The sequence below is a fragment of the Mobula hypostoma genome, chromosome 8 (genome assembly GCF_963921235.1).
Source record: "Mobula hypostoma chromosome 8, sMobHyp1.1, whole genome shotgun sequence".
Lineage (NCBI taxonomy): Eukaryota > Metazoa > Chordata > Chondrichthyes > Myliobatiformes > Myliobatidae > Mobula > Mobula hypostoma.
The window spans coordinates 86,568,538-86,580,735 of record NC_086104.1 but is presented as its reverse complement, the minus strand read 5'-3'; the positions used below and the strand labels follow the sequence as shown (position 1 = coordinate 86,580,735).

General features: G+C 45.5%; 2 protein-coding genes and 1 pseudogene across 2 annotated transcripts in view; 2 read left to right on the top strand and 1 right to left on the bottom strand.

Moving 5' to 3' along the window:
• The window catches only part of cfap61 (cilia and flagella associated protein 61), a 187,128-nt gene extending 186,671 nt beyond the window's left edge, over positions 1-457 (top strand). Inside the window, exon 26 of the mRNA XM_063055117.1 lies at positions 70-457. Within this exon, the coding sequence (XP_062911187.1) occupies positions 70-270 (201 nt within the window). The 3' untranslated portion in view covers positions 271-457. The remainder of the gene's footprint in view (positions 1-69) is intronic.
• A 2,698-nt stretch (positions 458-3,155) lies between these two features.
• On the bottom strand, positions 3,156-3,213 carry LOC134351258 (U6 spliceosomal RNA; annotated as a pseudogene).
• Positions 3,214-9,207: 5,994 nt separating this feature from the next.
• On the top strand, positions 9,208-11,524 carry LOC134350159 (insulinoma-associated protein 1-like). The gene has a single exon (XM_063055116.1). It carries the CDS (start codon positions 9,380-9,382, stop codon positions 10,730-10,732), a length of 1,353 nt encoding a protein of 450 aa, XP_062911186.1. The 5' UTR covers positions 9,208-9,379; the 3' UTR covers positions 10,733-11,524.
• The last annotated feature ends 674 nt before the right edge of the window (positions 11,525-12,198 follow it).

Here is a 12,198-nt window from a genome sequence, read left to right as displayed (position 1 = left end):
AGAGATTTGTTTGGAAATTCCCTGTGAACAGTTTGAGCTAGATAATTATTCTTCTTTTCCGTCCCAAAGTTAAATGTTGCCCAGCCAATCGACGAGCTAATTCGCCTGATAGCAGACGGTGAGTTGTTGGTACCGGGGAATACAAAGGCATTTTTGGAAAAGCAATTTGAACAGGACGGTTATCAGAAGCTGATCGAAAGGAGCCTCCTAAATTACCTGCGCTACAACAGTTACCACCTCCCTATGTTTGCGTTGCCTGGTATTGTTTAGACGTCAGCCAATAGCCGGTGTCTTTTTGTACCCTAGTTTCTTTGCTTCAACGCTTGCTGTAATAGAAAAAGAATGGATAATTAATTGATTTAACTTGCGTTCGCGCAGGAACGTTGTGCAAAAATTGTCCGGGAGATGGCGCGCTGTAATAGCTCGGTCGTGAAGTAAATTGCCTTCTACATTTATTTACCTGAGAATGCTTTCTTAACACTGAAATAATAATAAAAACTGTTTTATTCTCTTGAATGCAAAACATTTGTCCCTTTCCTCTCATCCGTTTTATCAGTGAGTGTTGCCATTCTGAATCCACACCAATACACATCTTGCATTGTGGAAACGAGCCCTGGATGTATTTAACACGGGAAATCTCACCCTGTCCTTCGGCCAAGGCAACCTAGCCCCGTGCTTGCTGTAAATTTCGCTCCCCACTCTCCAAAAACAAAAGAAAACAGGATTTGAGAAAATTGTGCCCTGAAAGAGTTCCCCTTGCTAAGTGAATCTCAAGAGCTGCACTGAGACACGCTGCATGCAAAGTCCCATCATTTTCGTAGTCACCACCGTTACACCTTAGATTCAAGACTAGCGCCTGCGCAGTGTTACTTGTAACAAAAAAAAGGAAACCAAGTGGCAGATGTTACTTTGATGCCTCTAGCCACTCACGGTACCATTAATTGCGATAAGGTACAGAGGCCGTCCCTTTAGTGCCAGGTGACGCCACTGTGTATTACCGCCTGCAAGTTACAATGCTAATTTCCAGAGAAATCTGCGCGGTGCACTGTTGATTTCTGAACTTCGTCCGGGCAGCGTGTGAAGCGAATGGAGCTGAAGGCTTCTCATCAATCGTTTCTTTGCAGTTACTCTGAAAACATATCGAGCTAAAGTGACATGGGATTTTAATGATGGGTCGGGAATGATCCCAAGAGTTTCTAATTCCCAGGAGTTTTATTTGTCCTTGCCGTTTCAATTACTTTTCTGTTCTGGCATCGTGAGTTCTTGACTTACTCTTCCACCCCCCCCCTTCCGTTTCGAAATGCATCCCCATTTCTGCAGCCCGCGGCAACAAACCCGCTCTATGTTTCACTCACTGGGGAGAGTCATACAAGCGGTAGCGCAAAACACGTAAACAATAACGTTCCCAACAACACGCGTAATATTACGTGTGTGTGAAACGCACCACGGTATCTTAAAGCAAAACGGGATAGCCAAATGTGGCGCGAATGCGCGGGGGTGGGGGGGCACTTTTTTGCCTTGTATACAACAGATGTAGATCTTCCTGCTGGAATCGCTGTGTGGCCCTTGAAGTCTTGCAGATTGTTTCGCTGTCCGTCTGGCCGGGCTGCACGCACACGGCTTGTGCTGATAAGTCCTGGTGTGTACTTTTCGAAGGAGCCTTAAGCCACATAGCAATCTACAGCTGTATGTTAATGAGAGCCGCGTATGCAACGGGATTGCCTCTGAAACCAACCAGGACATTTAGCACAGTCCCTAGCCAATAACACCCCATGAGAAATCAAAATCCCTTCCAATGCGAAATAAGCCTTCTGGTCCGTAGGAAAGGACCGTGTTCCAGGGAGATGTAATTATTTAGCACTTTAGCCGATGGAAGTAAATTTTTGATTAAATCAAATGCACGAAGCGAAACAAGTGTTCAAAATCCCGGGAAGCGAAATAACTAAATATAATTCAAACCTTATCGGGATTAGAAAATGCTTGTAACAAAAGAAACTATTATATCCGTGAACGGTCATAATTTATTACATTATCTTTTTTTCCAAGTTGGTCATCTTTTAACAGTTCAAATTCCAAATTATTTGCCCCCTAATCGAACATTGTCCGATTAGGCAGTGTTCGGAAAAGCGACGGTGAAGAGCAACTAGCATTGTAATGAGCACAGAATGCAGTAGGAACTTGGTACTCCGCAAACAGTACTGCGAAATAGCATTGTAATGTGCTGCTGTAAAGTTTATTCAGCATTGTAACATGAAGGCAGTAATACAATCCAATATAATCCACTTAAATTCAGTTAGCAATGTTAAATTCACAATAAAATACAGCACTGTAATATGGTTAGGACAGTGTAACGCAGTACAGGAACCAACGTGCTGCATTGTGGAAAAATACAAAATAAAACGTTATAATGAGCCCGGCAGTATTTTAATAGGCAAACAGCAGCATAACACTACTTTGCAATGTAGCCATCATGTACAAGGTAATGTATACCAGCGTTATTATGCGCCACAGTAAAGAACGGTCAATTTTAAAGGCGCATTACAAAGTAAAGTGGGCGTTGTAATGTGCACACAGTAATATGCACTCAGCAAACAACACGCACAGAATACTTTTAAGTGAAATTTGTAATAAGCAGAGATCTACGTAAGGAGTTTGTACGTTCTCCCCGTGTACTGGCTGGGTTTCCTCTGGGTGCTCCAGTTTCCTCCCACAGTCCAAAGATGTACTGTTTAGTAGGTTAAGTGGTCATTGTAAATTGTCCTGTGATGTTAAACGGGTGGCTCGCTGGGCGTGCAGCTCGTTAGATCGGAAGGGCCTGTTCAGCACTGTATCTCTAAATAAAAATAACATAAAAATTAAGGACGTTTATTGCTTTAGAATTTGAATACAAATATACCTTATTTCGGAGACGCAAGAGACTGCAAGTGCTATTATGTAGAGGAGCAAATAAAAAGTTGAAGGAAATCAGTGGGTTAGGCTGTATCTGTGGAGGAAATGGATGTTTTGAGTCAAGACCTTCTGAACTATAGAGGGCTTTGATGAGAGTGCACTTGATGTATCATGCACAGTTTCAGTCTTCTTGACTAAAAAAAGAAAATATTGCAGAGGGAGTGCTACAAAGATCAACAAACTGGTTTGTAGAATAGTGGGCTTATCATACTAATCTTCTCTGTATCGTTCCAATTTTAGTATATGTGCTGCCGAAGTGAGCACAATGTGGGCTTATCATACGCCAATCTGATCTCAGCCTCTGACACCTTGTACCCCCCTCTGGTTCATGACTCCACCAAATACAATTCTGGACCTATGGAGGAGTTTTCATAGCTGATCACAACAAGTACAGTAAATGACTGGAGGCATCAAATATTAACTCTATTTCTTTCTCCACATGTACTGTCTGATGGGCAGAGTATTTCCAGCATTTTCTACCTTATATCACCATTATAATATATTAGTAAAATATACAAGCAGTATTGTAATGTGCAGATGTAAATGTAGATTTAGGGTTAGAGTGTGATTTAGCACATTACAGCATTATGCACATAGTAAAGTACAAGCAGCGGAAGTAAATCCAGAATTAAGAATAATCACACTGTAATATCACACACAGTACAGTCAATGTTGTGCATATTTAAGAAAGTAATAACTGCATTGTAATGAACATAAAGTAAAATTCAACCAGTTTGGAAATTTCACAATAAACACGTACAGGATCTTTATAAGTAAGGAGGACTGAAGATTATAATGTGTCGCTGCAAATGAAATTAAGAATGATTGCAATGAGCAATTGGTATTATAATCTATACACAAGAAAATATGATCAGCACTGTAATGTAAACACAAAGTTACTTAGAATGTGGAAAAATTGAGTTTTTTTAAAAGCTGCTTGCAGTAAATTGTGCCAGGTACTGCAGAAAAAATTGTGGAATACAGAAACTGCAGGAGTTAAGCTATGAATCAAGGAGGATGCACAAAAATACTGACAGGTAAAATAAAGAAAACCAAAAGTTTATTTTTAAATATGTAAAAAGAAATATGATGGCAATGGAAACAGTAAATTCTATTAAAGGGAAAATGATAGACTGGGTGCAGAAGTGAACATAGCTATCATTCTAAATAGATATTTTGGATCAGCCTTCATAAAAGACCACCCATTAACGAATTCAAGCTGTCTGGCATGAACATCCCTCTACATCTTTTCCGATAAACCTTCCTGTTGTTAGGCTACCTGTTCTCTAGTTACTTGTTTCAATTTCAAATAATGATACAACATTAGCTGTCTTAAAGTGTGCTGCATCATGCTTATAACCAGGAAGAATTCAAAATAATAGACTGGTCTGTGCACAGTTTAATCACATTCCTTTATATCCCCCCACCCCCAGAATACATTTTACCTGGGCCTAGCTACAGCTTAAGGATCCTCCACTACTCCCCCCCCTCCACATTTATATATCTTTCTCTCTATCTCTCTATATATTTTTTCCTCCTTATTGGTGCTGTCTTGTGTGAAGTCAGGTTCCACGTAATTATTTAGAATAAAGAGATCTTCCATTCTGATCTTTTTTAGGACACGTTTTGTATATTCACATCCTTTGCTATATTCACAAAAATACTTTAAACTTTTCCATGATTTTATTTGCCATTTTTTCATACATTCATTTTGATTTGCTGATTTTCTCCTTGAGAAAATTCCTCTGTTTTGTGAGAAAATTCCTCCCTTTCATCTTGTGCTGCCTCATATGTCCCTTGACATCCAAGGACAAGGTTCTGGTAGTTAGCTTCTCCCTTTCTTTTGGATCAAATGGTTCATCCCAACTTTCACTATTTCTTCTTGATTTCATCCTTACTGTTGAAACATTTATTTGCCTTCCTGTAGTTTCTAGATCACTTATATTTAACTATGTAAAACTATGATTAACTACAAAAACACATGAAAGTAGGTAATAAGAGCAGGAAAAGGTCAATTGATCATTCAGCCTTTCTCCGCCCGAACACAAGGTCGTGATTGATCTGTTATTTATTCTTGTTTATTCTTTGTGTTTTTCCACAATAATACCCCACTACTATTTTTCTACTTGCCTAAGGTTCATTCCTTAACATTAGGTTCAGTGCCGCTTCATCTCTTGTTCGGCTTGCTACATACTGATTAAAGTGTTCTCTTGAATGCGTTTCAAAACGTTTGCTTTTCTAGGCAATTGATAACCAATACTTGGACTGCCTGATTATTTTTTGCATTTTTCTGGAATTTACCTTTACATTTGTTCCTTCATCTCCATCCAACATTCAGGAACCTATAGTACTCTCCCAGCCGCAGGTTTGCCCATTTATATTTCTCTGATAAGCATGCATGGCCCATTTGTTGAGCTTCCTGTCATATCTTGCCATCTCACAATTGTAGCTGTTCCTTTAAAAATATCGCGACATACAGTACTGTATATTCTATGTAACCCTTCCCTTCTCAGCCCCCTCACTATCACATTTGAAAACCTTCTAACGGAGAACATTACCATTCCTTCCCAAATGGACCATAACCTCTGGCTGGACAATCTCCACCTCCTCACCCCCCCCCCCCGGCAATTTCTATGCATCATTGACCTGAGCGTCTAGGAAGCATCCTATGATCCCCGTGATCATGCCAATGGACTCAGATATACACCTTTTCTCCGAACTACAGACTCCCCTGCAAAGGCTACATTTCTTCCTTGTGGTTAAAATGCCAGAGTACTTCCCTGAACGACTACTGCTTTCTCCAGATTTCAACAATCTGGGACATCCAGGGGATTCTTGCACTATTCTACCTATTTCGGACCCGTCCCACCCCCTCCTATTCTTTCTCTGCCTGTAGAAGGTAAAGTGTGTAGTATGCGTTGACACTTCCTGGAAGCGCGTTATTTCTAACCTGTTGTGTGCACGCTGCCGACTGAAGCTGCTACTCAAGCTCTGAAATAGATCACACAACTTGGTCTATTTATCAGTACACTTTACATATGTGGCTGACCATAACTTGAGAACCATCTTGGATTCCTCATATGATGCAGGTTGGACAGTCAGAGGAACCGAGACCCGCGTACCTCAATTTTCACCAGCAAGAACTGAACTATCTCTCGGTTCAACACCTAAGATCTGGCATTTGTATTTATTTAAGCAAATACTTGTAAATTTTGTTCTTTGGTTCTAATAACAGACAGCACCTCCAACACAACCACCTCTGTTATTGATTTCCCACATTTACCAGATTCCTAGCCTTAAAACTAGATTCTGTATAACAGCATTATAATCCGCATTCACTTAAACACAATCGGTGAAGTAATTTGCACACATTAATGTCAGTCCAAGCACGAAGGAATCATAAAGCTCTGTTATGAGGGCATAGTGTGGCTAGGTTGTAATGAGCCAAAAATATAGTTAAGAATTCGCTCGTCCGTAAAATACAGCTAGCATTGTGGTGTTCCACAATAACATTTAGTCAGAGATGTAATTTGCTCAGTGGTGTAAAGGGCAGGCAGTAATGTACAATTTTGAAGAATTATTAACATCAAGACCGTCATTTGAAGTAGGACGCAGGTCCACAGGTCCCCGCGTTCTTCCTAACCCTAGGAAGAATGTCCTGAAAATCAAACTCAACCCGTGACCTCACCCCAGCCAAATCCTCTGCTCCAAACTACGGGAGAAGTCGTTGGAGAGTTTGAAAACAGATGCAATTTATTCGATGTTTAAAATCATATTCCTGTGAGAAGGGAGTTAGGACGTTCCGGGGGGTGGGAGCAGACAGCACGGGGTTTGATCCAAGAGGAAACGTATTTACCTTCAAGGGAAACCTGGAGGTAGAATGGTTACCCTAAAATTAATGAAACCCCTGTCCCATTCTAAGCACTTCTACTGATGCATGCATACTTCTGAAATATGCGTGGTATCCCTCCGGCAAATGGAATCCGGTGTTGGAGTTTTAGTGTACGATTATTTTACGTCTGCGAGCATCAATCCTTACCAGACTCGCTGTTCAATGAACACAAAGTTGACAATGCAGGCTTTCGCCCTTGCCAACTGATGTTTTTTTTAAGCGTAAATCTCTGCAAGATTCGGATTTGCTGTGTAATTATCTTAATTTGTCCAGCAGCTTTATGCTAATATCCCGCACAATAACCGAGTCCTCCGCGTGCCTTTCGCGTGCCCTTCAATCTCCTGGTCAAAAGCGAGATAAAAGCATTTCGTGTCAACAGAGCGCGGCCAGCCAAAACAACCCGGAGACTCACACACACTGCACACTCAATTATTTAGCACAACAAAAGCGACACATCTCCGCATATTTTATGCATAGTTTCTTCCTCCCCTCTAATTTCTGTCTTTGCAGGGAGCGTTCACTGAGAGGAGGGCTATTTATTATATCTGTTTTATTTGTCAGACAAAATGAGCACTATTGTATCAGAGGTTAACCATGTGTTTTTTTTATTTTAGTTCTTTAAGTGCAAGTGAGACCGTTTCATAAATCTGATGAAAATAATGTGTACTGATCTCGGCGTTCTCGCGGCGGCTTGCGGTTTTTGGGTAAATATTTCATTGAAGAGGGGCGGATTTAAATCCCATCCTTCATGCTTGTGAGAAAAGGAAGCAAGTGAGGGGTAGAAACGACCGAGTAGTAAATGTTGAATGGAAAGGGGCTCTTAACTTTTACTTCTGATAGTACGGCGAGGATGGCGCAAGAACGGGAGAGATGAGAGCCGCCGACTCGTCCCGCAGCCGCCAGTCCTTCCGATGGACTACTTGAGATAAAGTTAGAGAGTCTGGTGAGGGACGTAGATAACTATGAGGACCGCTCCTTGCCAAGTGCACTCATAAATGGAGTTAAACATCAGCCTTCTCTCGGAGGTAGGAAGAGCGGAAAGTTGGTGATGAACCCCGTTTGTCAGCGACTGAGACGGATCGTGTAACAGATGATAGAAATGTGGCGATTTCCTTCAGCACAGCGTCTGCCCTTTACGATGCGAGGCGATCGCGGAGCAGCCCCTGCCTTCATTGTTTGGGCTCGTGTTTCAATGGACAGAGGTTAATTTCATTCACAAAGCCCAGGCCACGGCTGCGGAGGGAGCTTTTGTGTTGCCCTAGACATCAGCCTCCTTTCTTTCTCTCTGCTGAGAGAGTGTGCGGATGCTGTTGCGGGTTCTGATGGTGATGGACGGCTGTGGTTGGCAGATTGCCAGTCACCCCCCCTCCCACTGCAGACCGACAAAGAGCCGACGCGTGTCAGGCCGAAGAGAGGAGGCGGAGCCGGGCGTGTGGCAGCAGCCACGGGCTGAGCACATACACGCGCGCGGGCAAAGGCCAGCCCCCGCAGACCGGCCGCATCTGCTCGGTCTCATCCCCGACGCCCACAAAGAACAATTACCTGAGGGGGGTGCAAAGGTGGGCGGGTGGGGGAAGTGAAAAGGTGAGTCCTCTGGCTGGAAACAGCACCAATTATAGTGGAGAAAATTCAGTGACCAAGAAGTACCGATAGCTGGAATTTCACCAAGGTTGTTGTCGACAACTGCATGGGTGTAGCTGATGTAAATACGAGTCTTCTTGTGAACATCTGAACTTGCGGAACTCCCTTTTTTACCGAATCTCCTGAGATCAGCTCCTCGCCACTTCCACCTGCTCCCCTTCACCACATTTTCATTCCGCCCCCCCCATTCCTTAAGGTTATCTTCCTCTGATTGAAATAGACTGTCATCGGAACTTTTGGAAGAGGGTTGGGATTAGATGGCCTTGGAAATAAACACACACTCCCATCCAGATTTGGACCGCTCAAAAATCTGCGTGTCACAGGCGGGTAATTCTGCACTCTGCGATTTATAAGAAGGCAGGTGGGGAGGGGAAAACATTGGTTCTATTGTAAAGTTTCGAGATCCCTATCAGCTGGGAGTACTCTGCCCCTCGCGTTTTGGTGTATAATCCAAGGGGGAAGGGATGAGATGGCAATTAATCCAACCCATCCCTTCTGCCCTTCACTCACATATGCACACTCAGAATTACACACATCGGCTCCCAGCCCCTCCCGAGCCGCTGCACGGCCCGGGTGGGGGGGGGGAAGAGAGGTTGAAGAAACTCAGCTCCCCATTGGCTAAACTCCAGTCAGCCGCGCCTGTGATTGGCTGCCCGGCCGCTCGGCCAGGCGGGCGAGGACAATGGGAGCGGGGCCGCCTTTAAAGGGAGCGGCGGGAGCGGAGCTAGGGAAGAGGCTAGATCCGAGAGCCGGATCCCCGAGTACGGGCAGTAGCAGCGGGGAAGGCTGGCGGTGGTCTGGCGCCATGCCACACACGCAGCGGGCTCCGCCGGGCACATAGTGCGGGGCGACGGGAGCTCCTAACTGGCGTTCACAGTGCATTTATTTATTTATTTGATGTCAAGTGCCTTCTGCTTACTCAAATTTGCTTTTTTAAAACAATTATTTCTCGTCACACGCCCGCTCTCCCCAACGATGCCGCGAGGATTCCTGGTGAAGAGGAGCCGGAGATCCACGCCCATCTCCTATCGCATCCGCTGCCACGATGCCGCCGAGCCGCCGGTACAGCAGCCGCCGGCGGACCCTCCTCTGCCCCAGGGGGTGGGGGGAGGAGCCGCCCCGGAGCCGGGTGGAGCGCAGGTGTTTGGCCGGCTGGAGCCGGGCTGTCCCGGGCAACCGCTGTCCAGCCCGGCTCGACCCGTCAGCAGAGAACGCATGTACGGCCAGCGGACAGTGAGCCTGGGCTCCCCGGTTACCGCCGAGTCGTTTCCAGGGCCGGCGGCCACTTTCAACGCCCTGGACCGCATGTTGCTGTTGGCGGCCCCGGGCGGCGCCGAGTTGGGCTGCAGCGGCGGTGGAGGAGGAGGTGATGGAGGTGGAGGCGGCGGCTCCTCCTCGCCGTCTCCCCGGGCAGGGGGCGCCACCAAAGCGGCCGAGCGCAGGAACAAGCCACCAATGGGAGCGGGAGCAGCGGCCCGCCGGGCCAAGGCGGCGAGGAAGCTGGCCTTTGAAGACGAGGTGACGACCTCGCCGGTGCTGGGGCTACGGATCAAAGAGGCGCCACCCGAGGGCGAGGGCAAGGCGGGCCGCATGGGTGCGGGCCCTGGCCAAGGACTGGGACCTGGCCGCCCTCTCGGCGAATTCATCTGCCAGCTCTGCAAGGAGGAGTACGCCGACCCGTTCGCACTGGCCCAGCACAAGTGCTCTCGCATCGTGCGGGTCGACTACCGCTGCCCCGAGTGTGACAAGGTCTTCAGCTGCCCGGCTAACCTGGCGTCGCACCGCCGTTGGCACAAGCCCCGACCCCCGCACCAGCCCAAAGCAGACGTCGGAGCGGAACCCCGGTCTGGGCCCGGGCCCGAAGCCGAGCGGGACAGCCCCGAGCCTAGCTCGGCGCTCGCCGATTGCGGCTCCGAAGACGGCGGCCACTGTGAATGCTGCCGCTGCGGCAAGAGATTCAAGCGCCAGGCTTACCTGAGGAAGCACCTGCTGGCTCACCGAGCCGAGCCGCCGCCACCCCCCGACAAGCTGCCGCCGGGCCCCGAGTGCCAGCTCTGCGGGGAGAACTTGGCCAGTAAGGGTGGCCAAGAACGCCACCTCCGCCTGCATGCCACCGAGGTTTTCCCCTGCAAGTATTGCGCGGCCACTTTCTACAGCTCGCCCGGACTCACCAGGCACATCAACAAATGCCACCCGTCAGAGAACAGGCAAGTAATCTTGCTCCAGGTACCAGTGCGCCCGGCCTGTTAGTACATGGAGAGGGGGCGACAAACCGTGCCTTTATCATCATTCTCATCATCAGACCACTGTTTACCCAGCCCGTGCTCAAATGAACTGGTTTCATCGCTTCATTCCTCCTACAACAAACCTGGTGTACCAGACGCTCATCTCGGACCGCACCTTTAGGTCCAAAAACAATAAACAGCTTTAATGTAGCTTTGTGACTTGCTGGACACTTGAGACCGTCAATTGTCTGAACAAAGCCGGTATTAGAACATTCCTTTAGATTAGCCACAAATGCCTTGGATTGCTGACCCGGATATTTCAGTAAGATGATGTAAATGCCTTAATTTTTCGACGCTTTCCACGTTGTTTCCCTCCTTCGTAAATGATGAGTTTGTTGCATATAATTTTACTGTTTTGAGTATATGTATTGCTAAATGAATACATTTTATAATTTATTCGTTTTATTTATTTATAAAAAAAACTGTGATATTGTATACTTTCGTTATCTATTTTGACGTTCTGTGTTTGTTTTAGTAAGTTAAATGCTTCGTTTTTAGTACTTTCAGATCGACTTTCATTTTCCAAACAAATGTAAAATGTGTTCGTTTATTTTATACGATCTTAAATGGGATTTGGTTATTCAGTTCTGGTACCCATATACAGACCCGTGTGAAGCTGACAACTGTTAAATTAAATGCAATCCCTTTTCTACACAACTTATTTTCTTAACTGTTAGCTTTTATATAGTGGTTCCAAATGTACGTTCTCAATTGTGTTTGTTACTGAATATTTAAATATATTAAATACGTATAATTATCCGTGCATTGTGTCCATCGTTATTTTAGTTCTTGACTATTTATGATATTGTCTATAGCTTTTCCCAAAAAGATTTTTTAAAATATCGCTCTTTAAAAGTTCCGTGTGAGGAATCAGATTTGTCCGATTTTGATTCCACAAGACTGCATTCTGTACAATGCAAGTGTTAACCTGTGGTACGCAGTTTAGGACGATAACACAACTGTTACAGATTCCGTGATCTGGAGATAATGTGATGGCAGCGACTATTGTGCAGTTTAGGCGATTATTTGTAACTCTTAAGAGTTCGGACAAGTTTTCGTATAGGATTGGACATTCGAAATGGTAACTATTTTACCGCCGATTTCCAATCACGATCGTATTGAACGAAACGTGAATACTTCCTTCAGAAGCCATGTCGATGCTGAGAGGAACCATTGTCAGGCAGATGGTAATAACACTTAATGTTTGGATTCCACAGTTGGAGTTGGGGGCAAAGATTCAGCCTCCTTTTCCCTAGAAGGACGGGTTTCCATTGAGGCGATGTCCCAGAAATGCCATCGCCTGAACGTTATTCGCCAGCATTCATTAGGTTGGTACGTTATAAATCAGATCCAAAAAGAGATGGGGGGGGGGAACAGATTCAGTGGATAATGAAGCTACAACGTGTCCGTTGTGTCGAAAGGTAGCTGATA

Bases quoted from the DNA above. Each gene is read 5' to 3' on its own strand.
- LOC134350159 (XM_063055116.1), top strand. From the start codon at position 9,380: ATGTCAAGTGCCTTCTGCTTACTCAAATTTGCTTTTTTAAAACAATTA.